Genomic DNA, 20,990 nt, shown 5'->3' on the forward strand with positions numbered 1-20,990 from the left:
TTATAAACTTTACTCTTGGTCTGATTTTAGGAATCACAGCAATCCAAGCTAAACTGGCACTGAAAACTAAACACAAGGCAACACAGGCTTAAAACATGACGAGAGAACCACAGCACAAAGAGAGGGTACAACACCACACAGAGCAAACACAGGGCTTAAATACACACTGGTAAATAATCAGGGAACTGGAGACAGGATGGAAACACACCTGGGAGAAATTAGAACTAATGAGAGAAGGGGAAGCAAAACTAGACTCACTGCATGTAGGACTGGGACTATCAAAATAAAGCTGGAAACAAAAGACAATCCACAAAGACACGGACTTGACACTGAGAGACAGACTGAAGGAATATGACACATGGAACACAAGGAAGACACTGACTTAAACTAGAAGGCAGAACAACAAATAACATCAAGAGAACAAAACCATGAGTAACTAATAATCAGGAAGTAGAACTTAAACACAAAACACTGGGTAACAATCAGGACCATGACAAGCAGATTGACATTTCTGGCTTTTAGCCAAGAAGCTGTATATCTTTTGGTCATGTCACATTGTATGAGTTTACATGGTCACAGGGGTATAAAACCAAGCATTTATGAAACAAACAAACAACAAACATTTATGAAACAAGATCACCTTTGTGATGAACTGACTTTGAGACTGCAAGCCTGTCCCTTACATCACTGAAAGAGGTCACATGTACACATGCGCACTGCAGTACCAGACTCTGTGGCCACACAGTGGTTTAATTTTTTTTTAAAGGATAACCCTTTATTTCCCTGAAATAGAAAGTACAAAGGATTTGGGAACATGACGTCTGCCATGACCATTTTCCTAACCGCATTAAAGCCAATGTCCTGTTCCATCCACTGCACACACCCAAAGCAAACAACCCCATGCAAACAGAACACACCATATTTACTCAGAAGAAAAATTAAGCTTGAACAACTTGCTGAACACAGGCAATCTGATTGCCTGATATTGCAACTATAATCTCTATCTAATGTTCTCTGTCATTCAGTATTGTCACTGTGATCCTGCTGTTCTTTAATTTTTTGCTCCTTGTTGTTATTTCTGTTGACAATGGGAGTGATATTGTGTAATGAAATTGCGCAAAGAGCAGCTCAGTTATCATAGTTTTGAAGGAAAGGTTTAAAAATAATTTGAAATAACAATTGTTGTGTAATCTTTGGAGATGTTTTAGACTACAGATAAACTGGAGTTTATTTTTATTGATGATGTAGTTATCAAGTTTCCCTTATAGATGACAGAAGAACTATTTTTAATAATTGTTAAACCAGCGAACAACCGAAACCCCTTATTTACTCTAAAGTGAGAGGCCATTCCTGTCCGAAAGGTTTACAAGATAAGAGTCAAGAGAAGATTAGTTTTTCCCAACTTGCACGTTTCTCCAAATGTTCTTAGCTCCCTCATCTACTCATCCATGCAGTAACACATCATGTTTAACCACAAAAGGACTCCAACTGAAATAAGAAAAGTTTTTGTGTCAAACGAGAGGCTAATCTGATACTATGTAAAACATCAAAAATAAAATATAATAAAGATTAAAAATAATAATAAAAGATTTACACAAATATCTTTAGTTTTATTGTATTGTAAAACCAGACATTAGAACAAGATGTAAATCTTGCAGTCTGGCTAAGATGTTAGTTAACTTACAATCTGTATAATGTAACCTGCAATTTTTGTGGAGTGTTTCAAACTACAGTGATGTGAAAAAGTATTTGCCCCCTACATGATATGTTTTTTTTTCTTGTATGTCCATTTTGTGTTTACTTGTATAATTTTTTTCTAATGTTTTAATTTGTTTGCTGATCTGAAACACTGAAGTGTGACAAACACAAAAATAGGAAATTAGGAAGAGAGCAAACACGTTCTAACACCACTGTATGTTGGTCCTGAAATGCAATTGTTTGGTGGTTTTAGGGCAAAAAGATCTAGGTTATAATAAATATGTTTCCATCTTATGACTAAAATAAATATTTGCTTTCACTCAAGATTTATTAAACAGTATACAATATCAACTACATGCATTCTTTTAGAATCAGTACAGATTAGGAAGCAAGAAAACAAAATAATATAAAAACTGCATCACATTGTGCTGGGAAATCCAGATGTGTGACTCCAACAGGAAGCAAAATAAACAATGAAACCACCAGTGAGCTTTAATAATTGCTAAATTGTCAAGACGGCTTATAAAAATTATTCCCAAGAAACAGATTTTATTACAGCAGTATAATCATCAAAAGTTATCTGTGGCTTTAACAGTTATTTAATTTAATATTTAGAGTTGGGGAATGGCTGCAATCACAGCATTGTAAGATGGCGGAAGAGGCCCCCTCCTCGATTCAGAGATGGTCTGAAAAAGCACTTTTGCAAATATATAATGTCTTGATAAATCGAGTAGATATTTGAAGTTTACACTGCAACATTCTTGCCTGAAAATATCTTAAAAGTTTATTTTGTGATCCAGAAAGAGTAATATTTCAAACTCCGCCACTATGCGTTCCTCTGCCACTGCCTCATTTGAGTTTTGGAGGAAATGCATTCTGGGATATTGCATCTCGTCATTTCGAGCTGATTGGAGACCAAAACAGCCAATCAGATTTTTTTGCATCCAAGTTTGAGATTGGCTGGTTTTCTGGCACAAATATAACAGTGTAAAGAAAGAGTTGAATGCACACTGGCAGAAATGTTGAGAACACGAGCAACACATTGCGAGCAAGCGTAAATGCAAAAACTGAGCAGAAGGGGCTGCTATTGTGTGTGTGTGTGTGTGTGTGTGTGTGTGTGTGTGTGTGTGTGTGTGTGTGTGTGTGTGTGTGTGTGGATAATAGCAAACACCAAAATAATTTTTTTGCACGCAACAGTGAATTTTGTTCACTCAAAATTAGCTTTTCTTTGCTCAAAATAAATTTCTCCTCAAAATGCAACACTTGTGCCTGCAAATTTTTTTTACTACGCTCAGAACAGTGGCACAAAAATAACGCCATAGATAAGAAAATCTGCTGGGGGCAAAAAGGTGTCATGTTCTTAATGAAATGACAACAAGACTGAGTGACTTTCAGTTTCTGATTAAAAGAAAATGAAACTGAACTAAAGATCAAATCCTGCCACTTTTCCATTTACATTTTGTTCTCATACACAAATCTACTTAATGCAAAACTTCCCAGAGGTACAGGAAAATTTGCATTAAGCAAATTGTTTCTCGTACACATAATTAACCTCTGCTTCTGTCCTCCTCTTCAGACATGAAAACAAGCACAAGAATCAAACTGTCACGGCTGGGGGAGGGAGCCGTGTGGTGTGGAGGAAAAGGAGGACCCAAAATGCAGCAAACTGATGATACGAATGACGTTTTATTTACAGGGTGGTAGTGGCAAAAACAGGCAATGAAGCACGAGTAATTACAAACGGAAACCTAAACTGGGAGAAACTAAGTGACAAACCTGGGACCATACAAAGGGGTGCGGGGCAGAGAGACGCAGAGACAGGAACACCATAGAACGCAGATGAATGTAGATTAACGCAGTGATACATGGATGAACGCAGACGAGCCGACAACAAACACAGACCGACACCCACTAAATATACACACACAAGGTAATCAGGTAATCGCACACAGGAGGGAAGAACAGCTGATCTGAATACACATGATGACTGGAGGACACAAGCTGAACACAATGACAACAGACACAGACTTTCAGAACAAAACAGGAAATCTAGAACCCGAACCGGACACAAGGGGGGAGGACACAGAATAACTAGACAGAGGGAAATAATCACAAAACAAAATGCTGGGTCAACGACCCAGGACCATGACACAAACGAAGCAGGGAAAACAGTCCACACCCAAAACACTAAAAGGCCTGGATCAGTTCTGTTTTGAAATCTCTCGGCCCTTATTTCTGAAGTGAAGTTGTGGTATATCTTGATTTAAAAAAAATTTCTTCATGTAAAACTAACCTTTTCTGGAAGAATAACACAAAAAGAAGGTTGGCAACAAAAGTTACCCTCTCACAATTTGCACCTTTACTAATGTTTTATCGAACAGTATACAATATCAAATACATGCACACCTTTAGATTTAGAGCAGATTGAACTAAATAAAACAAAAAAAAAAGTTGCAAATAGCTGAATGATGTAATTTTCGTCATAGTTTAACAGTTTCTTCTATTTTGCAACATTTCTCATGTGGTCATTGATATGAACCATCATCGTACAATAAGCAAATATTTGTCCTTAAAAACTTTTAATTCAAGACCATTATTGTGGAGTATGTCTCAGCTCTGTGACCAATGAATAAAAAATATTAAAAGAAACTTGCCAAAACTGTTATAACTGTTCTACTTGGACACTTACTCTAAAACCTTACTGACTTTTGTAAGAGAATTGCAACAACATAGATAAATAAAGAGCAATTGTTGAAAAGGAAGATACATGTGAAACTATCGTCTTCTTTCAGCTGCTTCTGTTTAGGGATCGCCACAGCAGATCTGCCTCATTTTACTCTATTCTTGGGATTCTCTTCAGTCACACCCTCTGCATGTCCTCCACCACATCACTGCATCTTCTCTGTGGTTACATGCTTTTATTTGTTTTAACTAAACTTCTTCTGAGAACATACATTTTTATTTGCTTTTAACTGAAGGACAATTTCACTGCTACCACTGACAGTAACCAACTTGCCTCACTCTTTCACACACTTTTGAAAACAGTCTCTACAAATCTCTGCTTATTACCGACAAAAGTAAAAAAAAATTGCAAAAAGCTGCAAGATTAAAAAGAAAATACATCAACACAACAATATAATGTCTTTGGTAATGATGTTACCAAAGACATGATTTCAGAACTGCATTAAGTGTGTTTAAGTAGAATGAATGTAGGACACATTTTGAAAAGAAACTGTCGTTGGTACAATAATAACAATAATAGTAAAAAACACTTAAATATAAAATTGAAAACAAAACATGTGCTTGAAAAAATTCAAAACTATAGAAAAGATACTTAAAAATCTTAACATAACATGGAACATGAATGGAAATCATATTTGCTTAAAATATGTATTGAAATTTGTATGTTTAAAAAACAAATACAATATTGAAATTGAGAATCTCATTAGTAACATTGTGGAATCAGTTCCTAGTCAAAATATGGCCTTTTGATATTCCCTCAGTTAGTGACATTTCTTCATCTGACGACTGCGCTATTTTTAAGTTTGTCATAATTTTCCTTCACCATTGAAAGCTCTGTTGAAAAATCTAAAACAAGCAAACAAAAAAGGTCAAAAATATTAAAAATAAGATATTCAGGTTTTGGTGAAGTTGAAGTTGTATTTATTGTCTTTAGAAATGTTTACCTGGAAGTGAGCAGTTATCAGTCTTAAGTGAGAGTTCAATTGATTCCATCATCGTTTTCTGCAGCGTCTCTAGGATGTATTGCTAAGATAGTACCAAACTTTTAATCACTTATCAAAGAATCAGTGAGAAATACATTTAAAAAACACAACTTAAGATGCGTTGGAGGTTGCTAGGACTGAGGAAAGTACTCAAGGAAACACTTTTCTTATAATATCCACTCAAACAGAAAAAGGCATTGTGTAAAAAAAGGCAGGTGTGAATATTGGACAAAGGAAAATTGATGTGCAACAGTATGGTTTAAATTGTGTTCAAATATAAATATGTTTAAATATAAAATATAACAAACCATCAAGGCATTCAGCTTCTCCAACATGGTATTTTTTGCCCGCTCAAACATGTTCTTATTTGAGTGCACATGTCTCTCAATAGTCTCCCTCATGTTGTTCAGTGTGCCTGGTCCTCTGAATGCTGCGGCCTCTAGAGTAAGACATAAAACATCTGTCAGACTTTTGATGCAGAATCATGATAAAAAGAAATGTATCGTAGCGGCAACTTATAAATCTCTTTATTACTGATGTAGCTTTCTTCCATAATTTCTTTAATTTTCTGTGTCACACTGTTGTAGACATCTTTCTTCTGCGTCCGGATGATTTTATTGAGTTTTGCCTTGATTTTTTCCTCCTTAGAAAAAAAAAAAAAAAAAAAAAAAAAAAAAAAAAATATATATATATATATATATATATATATATATATATATATATATATGAATCATTATTTTTCTGTTTTCACTAATATTGGGAAGTTTAATCTTTTACCTCTGTCTTGAGAAATCTCAGCTGCAGTTCAACATCTTTGTGGTATTTATTCAAAAAATCGGTGTTAAGTGAAAATGTTTCAATTACACCATTAAATGCGCTGCATTTAACTTCATTTCTGAAACATTTAAACAGGATGCTTTTAACAGACAGAAGTAGAATTTTTTATTTTAAAACTGACTTTTACATATCCATTTCATGTTTTTATTTGTTAAAAGGTGTGGTATATAATGTGTATCCTTACGGGAAGGTCTTTCTGAAATCTTCATCAATGCTGTCCATCAAGTATGAAGCTAACATCATGTTAATGTTTATTTGCTTCCCTTTTTTTTGTTTGTAGATGCCACCACTCTGAACAACACGCTTTAGTGTCCCGTGAAAAGCACTACCCTTCTTTCTCTGAAACAAAGTAGAGAACATTTTAACACATAATCATATAAAATGCAAAGTTCCTTGTGTTGATGGAACTAGCTTATACATACATAATACAAGAAGGTCTTCAGTTTTTGTCCATATGAACAGATGGAGCTTTCAACTCCCTTGCTAAGGCATCTCTCAAAAGTCCTATAGGCCTCTGTCATTGCTTTTGCGACTTGCGTAAGTTGTTGGCTCATTGTTCTCTCAAGTTCTCCACACACATGTTTTTTACTAGCCTAAAATAAATAAAAAAAAAAAAAGAACATGTTACAATTTTTATCAAACTATATCAATTTTAAAAAGAGCTTCACAAACGAGTCAAAAGTAAAAATACAAGCGAAAAAAAGAAAAAGAAAAAAAAGCAGCATTTCAGATTAAGGAATAGGTATGGGCAATATTTTTTGGTTTGTTTGGACAGAACTTTGAGATTCAAAATTACTAATTCATCAACTACTCGCTCAATGCAACTTCCAATATTGGATTATTCACAACCTGCAACTTATCTTAGAGAAGTGCTATCCTGGCACTTTCTTATTCATGTCTAAGAATGTAAGAACATCTAACACAATAGCAAGAACTGTTCTACTGGCCCTCTCCTCACTTACAACATGCTTTCAGGATTTAATGAAACTGTTTAAAAACATACATCATACCAATATTCTTTGATTAAAAATTCCCTTCTGAGTAAATTTCTTTTATTTTCTCAAGCAGTTGAAAATTGTGTTTTATTCTGCTTTATAAAATGTTGTATTTTTACTTTGCTGTTGCGCTTTCCTAAAAGTCTTTAAGATTCACATTTCATGTGCACCTTGTCATTTTCCAGTGAAACTGAACACACTTTACTAAACTTACTTTCAATAAACACAGCTTTAAAAACATATTAATCACAAATCTGAGTATTTATTACCACTTACCACTCCTCTGCAGTTGGCCCCTTGAATCAAAGACAGAATCCCATAAGCTCCAGACACAAAGTTGAATGTCTCTGAGTGACAGTCATTGAGATCTTGCAAAAATTGCTGAAGTTTGGGTATTTCTGTTAAAAGGAATTTGAATGCTGAAATTTTACATGACTGTGCATACTTTGATTTAAATCCAATCGTTCACTCTTGCTTCAGTTAAAAAATGCAAAAAAAAAAAAAAATTTCTTAGCTATAATATTGTCATTTAAGGAGACTTTACCTACCAGTTTCATCTGCATTTAAGCGTTTCTTTTTTAGAAACTCTTTGGAGCTCACTGTGAAGACCTTGAAATGGTCAACAGTGAAGTGTTTCTGGGGAAAATGGATTTCATTTGAACACAATCTTAACATTAAAAAGAGTTGTTGTGTTAGTTTTCTTCAGCTTGCTCACCTTAATTTTGTGTAGCCTGCTGAATTCTTTCCTCACTTCATCTTTGACTTGCATGTTTCTTTTAACTATAAGGTCCCGGCGTTGAGCTGCTGAACTAGAAGAAAAGATATTTGCACATATAGTTGGACAGTAAGGGGGAGTCTCTAACTAGACCCTTTCTAAGTAAGCAATAAGTGCACCCTTACTGGGTACGTAACAGCTAGGTACTGCTGATAAAATGTACTTGATTAATTAATTAACGAGTGAGCACCGCTTTAAAAGCAGACGTTGTTGTTGAGACAATCCTATAAGTGGCCATCTAAGAAAATTCACCTGAAGGTCAGACTGAAATTCTCAGTGAAATTCAGGGAAATACAAAAAACAATCAAGAGCTACATGTCAAGCTCTACAGGCTTCAGTTAGCATTCTAAATGTCAAAGTTCACAATGATATGGTTAGAACAAAGACTAAACAAGTATGGCTTGTTTGAAGAGTTATAAGGGGAAAACCTCACTTCTCTGGAAAGAAGGTGGCACCATGAGGATTGCAAACTGGGGCTCATTTTACAGCCACTGGAACTGGTCACTGGTAGCTTGAAGTTATTAAGTTGACCTTGAACTTCTATGGTATACCGAAGTATTCTAGAGCCTGTTGTGACGCATCTGTCTGACACCTAAAGCTTTTCCAGAATTGGGTGTACAGCTATACACATTTTGTGTCATACTTACTGGTCATCTGAATCTTCAATGTGATCTGACTTAGTGCAGATAAATAGGATTTGTCGACACTCGCCACCATTTCCAATATAGCTGCTGGCACTTTCCAGGATCTCCCAGGCTTCTTTTTCTGCGATTACTCTATTAATCTCAGTTACAATCCACACAGTAGAACAATTTTCAACAATCTGAAAGAATATTATAATTCAACTGTAAGTAACTTATTATCAAAACTTCATATTTAAAAATAGACAGTAGTGAATATGTGAATAAATTACTTGTTTCCACATTTTATCTCGACTCTTGTTACGGTCACCATTTCCAGGAAGGTCCACAAGTGTGACATGCTGGAGAAAATCATTGTTTGGCACCCTGACAGTCACACATTTCACTAGAGGCCAGTACCACTTCTTTACATCTTTATCATTTCCCTGTTTAGAGTCACTTCTTGTGTATTTGACACATCTTGCAGAGAGTTCTTTAGCCTGCAATAATTTTAAAAAAGTAAGACATCATTACTCTAAGCACTACAAGTGTTTTACAAGTTAAACCATTAGAGCAGCAGAAAATATGACAGAAAAGCACATTTTTTTAAAAAAACAGTGCACACAGAAGAAAAATAAATATTTCATTTATTTTTAAGATATTTACTTACTTGCATGTTGTTCCTGTTTTTAAAGCAAATGTGAACTCCTTACAAACCCAACCAGCTTTGATGTTAGGAAGACCCCAAACAGCAGCCTTGTAAGAATCTCTGGTTTTAATACCAGATCAGTGCATCACATTGGGAGCACAAATGGGATTGTGGGCCTAATTTATTTCACACATTCACTGTGTTGCACATTTTAAAGTCATAACCCAGAATCAGACTATTAAAGTCTGGGTTCTTGCACCTTGTCCTCTTCTCTAAAGTTAAATTCAACTTAAACAATGCACATTGCAAGTACAGATTTGCATTTGTTCAGAGTAGGACTGTTTTGGTGTAATTTAACCCTTAGATACTGGTCAGATCAAATTTGACCTGTTGTGACATTTAACAGCAGTAAAATCCTGAAATGTGACAACTTTTATTAAAATGACTCAAAAAACACACATACTTCAGCTGTACTTGAATTTTGAACCAACTTTTCAAATAGAAAAAGTTGATAGATCCATCCATTCATTCTCTTCGACTTATTCAATCTAGGGTCACAAGGGGGCACAGACCTATTCCAGTTGCCATATGGCAAATTGGGTTACACCCTGGACAGGGTTGCCTGTCCATCACAGGGCTAAAAAGAAACTATGAACTAATGACAGATAATATAACAAAATAGAACAGATTTTTAGTTAGTGGACAATGGTCTCATACATGTGATGTATATTGGGCACACTAGTTAAGTTGCACAGTTGAGGATTACTGAAACCAAAGCTGTATGTAAATTATACCATCCTGAATACATCACCCTTGCAAGAATGCGTCAGTAAGTAATAGAGCGGTGATGTCTTACTGATTCACATGTCAAAATCTTCCTCCTGCCTTGGAGAAATTCTGGAATTTCTCTGAAATATTTTCCATCCATGAGATCTTCAGAGGACTTTCCTTTCCATTCTTCTCCATAGAGCGCTGAAAACTTTTCACTGATGTCATGATAGTCATTATCAACATCCATTTCACAGTCTTCATTATCCCCAAGAAATTGATGAGATGACCACAACTCATCTTTCCACTCCTTAAAAACAAAAATGCTTTTCAGTTTTATTAAAAGGGCCTAAACCCAGAATACTAAGAAATTATATTTCTGCAGCTAAAACTAATTTACCTCTGGTGTGATGAACTCAATGTCTGCCTCATAGTTAGAGCCTTGCATGTTAGCCTCCACTTTGATCATGACTGAGGTGCATGCACTGACACTTCCAGAAGGCAAAAGGTTCTTCTCTTCAATGATGGCATTTATCAGAGAACTCTTTCCAGCCCCAGTTTTACCAAAGACACCAACCAGCTCCCTCTTGTCTGTCTCCAAATCACTAATTTTTTTCCTGTTAAATAAGATTGTAAATATGGGTTAACTGATCCAACTGACTACACAAATAATCATCACAATGCTTTTCACGTTTCTATAGCTTTTGTTTTTGCTAAGAACTCAATCTTTTAGATGCTATCTCAGAAAAAATTATAGAAATTTAGTAGCTGAAGAATTAAATTTTTACCTCAAATTTATGGATACCATAAACAGCAAATAAAAGTAGCTGTACTATACAGAATAAAAGTCTGGCAGACTTAAATCGAATCCAAGTGAGACTAATTGTGATCCACACTAAAAGCATTGGAATAATTCATTTTCTGTTATAACCTGTCTGTCAGCAATACAACTTTAAACTAACTAATAAAGTAAGTAATAGTAAAAAGGTCTTGAGTCTTACAAATTAAATAAGGAATGAATGTCCATGTTACCATGATTATTTATGATTCTAGAATCACTTGCTGGCAAACAAACAAACATGGCTTTCTAACATGGCTATACAGACACAACAAAGGATATGGAAACGTAATACTCACTTCAGGAAAGCACTGAGCTTGTCTTTTTCGTGTAGTCTGGCATGGACGAATTTCATTATGTTTTTTACATCAGACAGCACGATTGCTTCTGTAAGCAAAGAAGTAAACAACTATTTAGCAAGAGCTATAAACCTATGGATCCATCCATCTTCTACTGTTAATCCGAGTCCGAATCTGAATTTGACGCAAAAGACTTTTCTCACAGGATCAAATACCCTGGTGAATCCCAAAAAACACATATAGATTGGTTTGGAAAACTCCCATGCAACCTAGAATATCTTTGGCGGCATACAGTGCTGGTACAGTGTTTTGTGATGATTACGATGGCTGTATTTTTATTCCTGAGTCAAAAGGTTTATTTCATAGCTGGACTGTGCCTAGCACCACACTGGCAAAAACCTTTCAGCGGTAGTCCACCACCTTGGTCTGTCAGTCTAACTGCACTGTCCCACCTCCATGTGACATTGTAGAAGCATATCAACCAAAACAGCCGCACCACATACAGATCCCTGAGAAAAATAAAGGAGAATATCATCCACCCCAGTTGTCTCAGTAACCTTACACAAAGTAATCTCTCTAATTCTCACATTCGATCAGTCTTGCTTCATGGACTCATTGAAAACCCCCCACTTTTTGGTTCAGCTACTGTCAGATCTGGAAGAAGTGGTGAAAAGATGAATCTGAAAAGCTAAGAGAGAAAGAGAAAAAAAATCCACTTACAATAAATGCAACAAAATATGTCAAGGTAACTGACACCGACACCAACAAGTAACAGGCCCTCACACTCACAGGAGGCTGATGTTGCTAGCATCCACCATAGAGAAGTACATGAGGGACAGCAGTTCCCAAAAGAGTGAAAAAGGAATGGAGAAAGGTGAAATTACCATGGTAAGAAAATAGATGAAAGGACATAATTTGGGAGAGATTCAAGGATTACGGTAAAATGAATGGCTACTTTGACGATATGCCACACCTAATCTTTAAAGTGTGGCTTTATGCTACATTGCAGTGCAACTAAGATATGCTGACCAAACAACAGCTTTACCAATCTGATTAAACCTGTTTAGACTAACATCTAGACTAATTGTAAAACAACAAGTATCTCATTGTTCCAGCATCCAAGAGAAGTAACTGCTAACACAACTCAGGACTGATGCTGTATAACGCAAATGCTATGGCAACGGTGGGACAGGTCACGTCAGGTCAGAGGGGATTTTATGATCACCAGATCTCACAGAGCTCCAAGAACAACTGGTGTATTGAAGGGATTGAGTACGAGAGCAGCTGAGCTTAAAGAAAATATTGTGGCTACGCTGGAAACCTGGATCCTCCATGGTTGATTACCAAGAGTATGAGATGTATCCTCTGACAGTCTATTAGAAGAACTGAATGCAGCATTATGGATAATCTTTACTATGACCATCACTGAAACCAACCAGTTGATCTACACCACAGAAGCAGTGATCTTTGGGATGCTTGGATACAAGATAAAAAAAAAGGCCACAAGAAGCAGTATCCTCCATGAAAAAGGAGACTAGAGGCCAAGATCAAGGCAGAAAGGATGGAAGTTAGCCAATTATAAGAGCTCCAGAAAGGTGTGATGAAGAAAGGGATGCTTAAGAAGTACAGCAAGCTACCCATGCCTGAAGCAAAGACTCATAGCCTTCACTAGCCACCTGAAGAGGTACACCAGAAAGATAGAGGCCAGGAGGACAAGCCAGATGTCCTTCTTCAGTAAACCATACAAGGTGTACGCTAAGTAGTACTGGAAGAATATAAGAACAGCAGCCCCACCAATTCTGGAGATGGAGCAAAAAGACTGGCTGTAGTGATAGATGTAACTATATCAAGATATGATGTCATTAGGAAGAAGTAAAACGAGAAGCTTGAGAAATTCCAAGGGCTGAGAGAAGAACTTTAGAAGATGTGAAGGGTGAAAGCAGATGCTCTTCAGTAAACCTTCCAAGGTGTACGCTAAGTGGCACGGGAAGAATATGAGAACAGCAGCCCCACTAAGCCTGGAGATGGAGCAATGCTAGAAGAGCAAATGGAAGAAGGACAACATAACAATAATGCTCAGTGGCTAGTGGAGCTAAGAGCAGACCACAGCAATCTCCCTAAACTGGCCTCAATAAACATCACAGGGGCCTCAAGGACCAATAGAGGCAAAAGAAGACAAACAGAAATCTAGACAAGAATGCTTCTTACCATACATGAAGGGTATAATGACAAATCCAGCACCCTGGCATTGTACACTAAGCACAAAGAAGTTGTCAAAACCACTATCCAGGATGAACCAACAAAGATCCTTGGTCTTTGTTGTGAATCCTGGGAATAGCAAAGATACTGAAAGGATCCTTAAGCCTCGGCCCGGAGGTAAAAAAAAAAAACCCCAAAAAACCCAAGCAGAACGAATGGGAAGATGCTCTCAATTGATCACGTACTTAGTGAATACCTAAGGGAGCAGATATCCATGAAAGAAGATGGGCTGAAAAGATAGCACAGAGACACTAATGAGAGCAGCACAGGGACAAGTGCTAAGGATATGATCCGTAGAAACTGGACACAACCACACCAGGCAAGACTCCAGGTGCAGGCTGTGTTGAGACACCCTGAAACAATGCACCACATAACAGCAAATTGCAAGATGCTAGGAGGAACATGGAATGCCAGAACAAAATTGTTGGAAAAGTATACAGAAATATCTTTGCTGAGTATAACAAGGAAGTCCCAAGTTCAAATAGGATATTTCCACCAGGGTGGCTAAGAGTGACTGAGCAAAGATTCTTCCAGATACGCATTAACAAAGACCAACTGGACATAGTAGTGGTGGACAAGCACAAAAAGACTGGCTGTAGTGATAGATGTAACTATATCAAGATATGATGGAATTAGGAAGAAGTAAAACGAGAAGCTTGAGAAATTCCAAGGGCTGAGAGAAGAACTTTATAAGATGTGAAGGGTGAAAGCAGAGTGGTCCCCACCATGGTAATCAGAGCACTCAGGGCAGTAATGCCCAAACTGGGAGGGTGACTACAACAGATCCCAGAAACACCATGTGAGCTCTATGTGTTAGAGCGCAATCCTGAGAATAGCAAAGATACTGAAAGGATCCTCCGGCCTGAAGCTTTCAACTGTCATTAATCTACATTCATACAAATGACATTTAGGATCCATTAACCAGCCCATAGGCTGGAAGAGGAGAAATATGAGTAAACCCAGCCCTGCCAATCACAGCTCACTAAGCTACCACTTCAGGGAGTGGTTCAGCTCCTGCCAGTCTCAGCAAGAGTAACTCCAGTTCGGGGGCCAGGGTACCTGGACCTGGGATATAGAGTATGTTTGGGGAGTGTGGGTGTGTGTACAGTGTCCTTTTCTGTTTGCCTCCATATTGGGTGAGTGCAGAGTATGTGTATATGTGTGCATGAGAGTGGGAATGCATGTTTGTCCCGTCGGGTCTTCCCTCTCTGGGAGCATCTCAGGCCCTCCCAGGTATGGGGGCCTGGGAGGGCCTGTGTGAATGTAATGTATCAGGCACACAATATGGTAACTTTAATTATGGTATATGTAGCACTCATGTTGTTGCCTCTTCAAAATTAAATTTTAATAACATACTTTTACACCAATAAACCAATACATTAAAAAATGGCAGATTTGTTTAATGGCCAATGTTTAGAGAGAAATACCCAATGGTTGGGAGCTACGTTGTCGTTTAGCTGGTGGTTGCAATTTGCTGGACTCGTCCGGTAGGTCGAACTTTCTCTTTCCTAATTGGATAGAAAAATATTTAAAGAAAAGGATAAATATACAACTTTGTTATCTGGGATTTGCTCAGGAGTCAAATTTAATATTTAATTTCAATGATATTATTCTGTCCAAGTGACTGTTGTCTTGAAAATACTGCTTAATACTGCTTGTAATAAATAAGATGGCATACATCTTACCTTCACCACTTGTGGATGGCAAAACCTGGGGATCAATGTACATATTAATGCATGAGATTATATATATATGTGTGTGTGTGTATTAGGGATGCACCGATACCACTTTTTTGGAAAACGAGTACGAGTACGAGTACTTGCATTTCAGTACTCGCCGATATCGATACCGAGTACTTAATAAAAACATGATTTAAATTTACAGGTAACAGCTTTAGTCCTATAATTTAACAAAAAAACCAAAAAAAAAAAACAAGGGACTGGTTTGGAATTAAGAACATTTATTTAAAATGAAAAGCATGTTGTATGCAACATATTCATGTATTCGTGTATTTTAGTTACAAATATATATTTCAGATGTAAAATAATCTTACATTTAGTACTGTAGTTTATCATTGAATACCTATAGCACACAGACTTTACCTTGGGTCAAATATGGTGGAGATGAAGTACAGTGGGTTGTTCTCGACGTCACTGAAGCGCTTCTTGACAGCTGCCAGTAAGGTTACTTTCATTGTCTTGACGCCGTGGTCCTCGTCTGTTTCTCTGTTTAGAAGTCTCACTAGCACAGTCACAGCTGGCATGACATCAGAGGCTAGTGCGTCGTAGCTGCTCACTTTTTTAGTTAGTTCCTCAAAGGGGGTGAGGATGGCAACAGTCGTCTCCATAAGAGCCCATTGGTGAGCGGTGAGATAGTCAGGGAGTTCATGCTCAAACACATACACCCCAGCACTCGCTTTTGCTCAATGAGGGACTGGAGCATGTAATAAATGCTGTTCCAGCGCGTCTGTACGTCCTGCTGCAGTCTCTTTATTGGCTGGTTGAGCTGTCCCTGAATGTCCTCGAGGCGGGAGTAGGCTAAGGCGGAATGTTTCAAATGCCCAACTATTTTCGGTCCCACTGCTATAGCATCAGCTATGCTCCTCTGTGCTAATAAGCATGGGTAAATGAGCGTGGGTAAACTCTTTGTACTCGTTGTCGTGTTGGGATTTTAGGTGCTTGATTAAATTACTTGTGTTAAATGCGCTACCTTTTGAGCCTCCTCTGGACAATTTCGCTGAGCACAATTTGCAATCCGCCTTTGTTTTGTTGTCTTCATTCACTTTAAAATAGTTCCACACGGCTGATATGTCTCGCCTTGCCTTCTCCCCGCTCTGAACTGCAGCCGGGGCCTGGGGGCGGGCACTCGGCACCTGTTATTAACCCCTTACATGCCGCTCAACATAGATAGGTCTCAGACCATGGTATCGGTCCCTGGTATCGGGGGACTTTTAACGAGTACGAGTACTTTAGAAAATGTGGTATCGAGGCCGATACCAGATACCGGTATCGGTGCATCCCTAATGTGTGTGTACATATATAATTCTTACCCGATCTAATTCAGGTGCATCTTTTTGCTCCTGTTAATAGTGAATACAAAAAATGAGTGCAAAATAACTGAAATACATAATTGCTATCATTGATCTTAGCCAGTTATAGCAAAATTGTATCTAACTTACTTTAGCAGATAAATTGACTGTTTCCTCATTTGCACTTTGTTTTTCCTAGCAACAACAAAAGAGGCCCGGTAAATAGTTTTGTTTTAATCTGTAATTTGCAGATACCAATGTAATTCTAACACAGATTTGCATAAATTGAGATTTATCAGACCAAATCTTACAATGTACAAAATAATATAAGAAATATTAAATTGCATACAGTAAAATTACCTTTAACTGCTTGAATCTCTTCTTGAACTTTAATCCTGGTCCAACTTTTGGAATCAATTTATCAATGAGTTCATCATTAAGTTCATAAAAGCTTTCCTCTGTAATTTCTTCATCTGTAATTAAATAAATCTTAGTAATCCAGGTCATGGTAGTCTAAAGAGCTTAGAAAGAAAAGTGTCTGGACTTCTTTAAGTTGCTTGAAGACGTTTCACCGCTCATCCAAGAAGCTTCTTCAGTTCTAGGGCCAAATAGTGGATAGTCCCAGATTTAAGTCCTAGGGGAGTGTCCCCCAAGGGGGTCAAGAGCCCCCTGTTGATCCTCTACTACTACTATTCACACGAGCCAACGTGTGAAAATGTGTTTAGGTAACAATCAGCCAAGGTTTCAGGTGAACTTATTGTGAAACCAAGCCCCACCCATGTGATTTCTTGAGGTCAACAGGCCCAGGATGTGAGTGGGCGTTAAGGCGTTTGGGAAAGGATCTCAAAACTGGATTATAGATTTCACACAGTGGGTGTTGTTTCTGGAGTATTTGGTGTCTGACCCATTGTTTTGGGCCATTCGATCCTTAAACAACTGTTGCATGAGCTTGGTCCACATAGCATTAAGTACATTACATATCTCGGGTCTTGTTTATGAGTTATGGGAGAAGGGAGCAGGAGATCAAAAGACAGATTGGTGCTGCGGCTGCATTGATGTGGACGTTGTTCTGTTCCATCGTGGTGAAGAGAGAGCTGAGTGTAAAAGCAAAGCTCTCAATTAACCAGTCGATCTACATCCCTACCATCACGTATGGTCATGAGCTGTGAGTGACTGAAAGATCGCAGATACAAGTGGCGGAAATGGGCTTCCTCCAAAGGGTAGAAGTCACCCAGGAGCCACTGCTCTGTGGTTCGGGCATCTGACAAGGATGCCTCCTGGGCATGTACAACCAGGACACTATTCACTCACTCTCATATTCACACACTGGTGGAGGAAAGCTACAGTTGTAGCCACAGCTGCCCTGGGACAGACTGACAGTAGGGTAAAGTGCCCAAGGACACAACGACCAGGACAGAGAGCCCGGGGATCAAACCGGCGACCTTCCGGTTACAGATGCACTTCCCAACCCCCTGAGTCACGGTCGCCCCAGTAGAAGAAAGACGATATGCTCTTCCTGATACAGACCCAAATCTCCAGCTGGAAATAATCCAGTGACCTTTCGCTTGCCAAACTGACGTGTTAAACACTGCATCACATCAATATTGTTTAAAATCTGTGCTCATCAGTGATGCATAGTAATACCTTACCTTCAAATTTATCCATCCACTTTTGTAGATCCCATTCAGTCAGTTTGTTTCTCACAAAATCATCCATGACCACAAAGAAAAACTGAAAGATAAATTGTAATTTCTAATCAAACAACAAAATGGCTAGGAATAGGCAGATATATAAACAATACATTTAGAGCAAAAGTTCAAATAGTTTACCTGCTATTGAAGATGCGGTAGAAAAGGTTCTTTCAGAGAGGGTGAAGTCAGCCAGAAGGCATAGACTGGGAACAGTCAGGAACAAAAACAAAAAAGGAGAAGTCGAACAATAAGTAGAAGTTTTAAAAACAAAAGTTGATTAAGGTTAAAAAGAAAAAGAAAAAAAAAGAAAAAAAGCAAGAGAAGGTAAGTAGAACAAAAGGAGGTGAGTGGAACCAGATCTGATCATAAACAGATGCTAGTCAGGGGATGAGTAAGGGTAAGTGCGAAAAGGTGGAAGAGGTAGTATTATTGCTGAGGTGATGGAAATGGCTGGATGTTTGGCTCAAGGATTTTAGTGGACATGTAAAAATAAGGAGCTGAATATAGGAACACTGACATTTAGTTTTGTTTAAATGTGACAATATATATTTTTTAAAACCCACTAGGAAAAATGTAAAAAGAAATAACTTTGGAAAACAAATACATTAAGAAAAAACAAACAAACAAACAAACAAACAGTAACTGTTAGGTATGACAAGCAAATGTGCTCTTTGGACACTCATTCTTTACTATTCTGTCAAAATGTCAACACAGTTTTGATGAAACAGGAAAAAAAAAAGAGTTTCCAAAAGGAGGTTTTAAAAAGTTCTGTAAAGCCATTGCTTTACAAATGACATTTGTTCCATGTCTTCAGTATTTATGTATTTATGTTATTCATCTATGTTTATGTTATTTACAAGGTCAGAAAGGCTGCAGGAAGCAAGATTGATTGAATAAGTGATGCAACTGCATGGCAAGATTGTTTTCATAATATACACAAACTGAAACTAAAGAACAATGCATTTACAAATTTGCCTAATACAAAACTTTCCAAAAGATACAAGAATATATGCATTTACCAAATATAAAATCAGTTTTGCTGTTTCATAACTGGGTAAAACTTTAACCTTATTAAAAAGGCCTTGATTAACTATGATGTGTTTTTTTCCTAAGTAACATTATCAGTGTTTTTAATGACACTGAAGGTAATCTATTCAGCAGCTGCACTGAATCCATGAAATAGTCACAGGTCAATATTAGTAAAGCTGCTACTTCAACCTGAGACTCAAAACCTGAGAACTTTGAGTTCCCCATCCCTGTCTTCACTGCCTTGCAGGCAAAAACAGCATAATTCATGCATGTTTTTTGTCCCGTTTTGCAGATTTTGCAGTCATAATCTGAATGCGATACTGCACCAAACAGACTTGCTATTTCCAAGATAACACCAATCTATAAATTCTCTATTTATCTGTTTATTTATTCATGTCTATAACAGACCTGAGTGTAAAATAAACAATTTATTGACATCCACTTAAAACTTATCAAATTAAAAGAGCAATTGCAATTGCACATGTACTGTCAATTCAGAGCTGTGGCTTATAGGTGAATGGGATGCCAGACAAGGACAAGTCCAGAAAAGCCACCAACTCACACATATGGCTCACTTGCACATACAGGTGCAGACACACTATGGTGCAGCTCAAACAACGGGTGCATAAACCACCACTAAGGCACCCACTCACTTCCACTTAATTCCTTCAGCCCCTGGTTAAAGGAAACAAATTATTAATTTATCTATAAAAATAATAATGTTTATATAATGCAGATTTTGCAGTCATAATCGGAGATTATAATGAAAGGATAGAGCACAAACGGAAAAGCAAAAAGGAATCACCAATTACTGCACCTGTTGAACAGCAAGGCACACATACAATGTTCTTGTGTGGGGGTTTTTTGTGTGTGGGTTTTTTTTTTGTTTGTTTGTTTGGGTTTTTTTTTGCGTGTGTGGCAGTGCGAGTAAAAGGGAATGATGTAACACGAACACACCAAAATGACGGCGGACCTCAAAAGTTACTTATCAAAAAATGACAATGAATCCACATTTTTGCACAGATTTGGCCTTATAAAGGCATGTGGTCGGAAACTTTTGATCAGCCTGTTGTTTTCAATACATCGCATGCTCAAAAACTGTTTTGTCTCATTCCCATTTCTTTTTGTTGCATGTTGAAGCTCCACTTTAACCTTGTTAAGATCCAACCATGCAAATAATTTTTCTTTTCTTTTTTTTATAACCATTTTTCTAGTGGTCATAAACTTTTGATCAGGACTGTATATTATCAATTTACAAATGAAACGTTCGTTCAAAAACCAAATGTACATACACAACAAGTACAAACAACAGTACTGGGAAGTTGTTATAAACACAAACTGCTCGAATTGAATAATTCCCGAACGAAAGAAGGGAGAATACAAAGCATAAAGGCAAAGCACCTGCACTTCTCTTAGTGTATGCCAGAGAAACAGTAGCGGCTCCACTGTAATGCTGTCAGCCGCCCACCCAGGGCCAGACATGTGAATGCACGGTAAATTTAGCATTTACAGTAAAAGACAGAAATAATGCTAAGACCGTGAAAAATCAAAGTTACATACCGATCAAACGGCGTCTCCCGATTCTCTGCAACTACGACCTATAAATACACCTGTTTACTGCGATGTAAAATAAACGTAAAATACGGCACAATATTAAAACATACCAGCAATCGATGGAAGGAAAACTTCAGAGGAAACAATCCGCAGGTGTTCTCTACAAAAACACGAGTATCACCAAATCAACCAAAATGTAACCAATTCAATCGGAGGGAGCAGCAA

General features: G+C 37.5%; 2 protein-coding genes and 1 long non-coding RNA gene across 3 annotated transcripts; all 3 read right to left on the bottom strand.

The window, feature by feature from the left end:
• Positions 1-5,003: 5,003 nt before the first annotated feature.
• On the bottom strand, positions 5,004-9,141 carry LOC143418515 (nuclear GTPase SLIP-GC-like). Its single transcript, XM_076883590.1, has 12 exons — positions 8,944-9,141; positions 8,678-8,853; positions 7,971-8,064; positions 7,804-7,891; positions 7,532-7,653; positions 6,683-6,853; positions 6,445-6,599; positions 6,201-6,318; positions 5,958-6,066; positions 5,732-5,862; positions 5,385-5,466; positions 5,004-5,286 (listed from the first exon to the last, which is right to left on the bottom strand). Exons 1-12 carry the CDS (start codon positions 8,953-8,955, stop codon positions 5,216-5,218), a joined length of 1,329 nt encoding a protein of 442 aa, XP_076739705.1. The 5' UTR covers positions 8,956-9,141; the 3' UTR covers positions 5,004-5,215.
• Positions 9,142-10,125: 984 nt separating this feature from the next.
• Positions 10,126-15,173, bottom strand: LOC143418268 (nuclear GTPase SLIP-GC-like). Its single transcript, XM_076882794.1, has 5 exons — positions 15,149-15,173; positions 14,891-14,971; positions 11,205-11,292; positions 10,468-10,684; positions 10,126-10,377 (listed from the first exon to the last, which is right to left on the bottom strand). Exons 3-5 carry the CDS (start codon positions 11,258-11,260, stop codon positions 10,126-10,128), a joined length of 525 nt encoding a protein of 174 aa, XP_076738909.1. The 5' UTR covers positions 11,261-11,292; positions 14,891-14,971; positions 15,149-15,173.
• Positions 15,174-16,640: 1,467 nt separating this feature from the next.
• Positions 16,641-20,990, bottom strand: LOC143418516 (uncharacterized). The gene is made up of 5 exons (XR_013098505.1): positions 20,876-20,990; positions 18,321-18,385; positions 18,141-18,222; positions 16,852-16,964; positions 16,641-16,686 (listed from the first exon to the last, which is right to left on the bottom strand). It is a non-coding gene; the product is annotated as an uncharacterized LOC143418516 (long non-coding RNA).

The sequence above is a fragment of the Maylandia zebra genome, linkage group LG4, assembly GCF_041146795.1.
Source record: "Maylandia zebra isolate NMK-2024a linkage group LG4, Mzebra_GT3a, whole genome shotgun sequence".
In the NCBI taxonomy this organism is placed as follows: domain Eukaryota; kingdom Metazoa; phylum Chordata; class Actinopteri; order Cichliformes; family Cichlidae; genus Maylandia; species Maylandia zebra.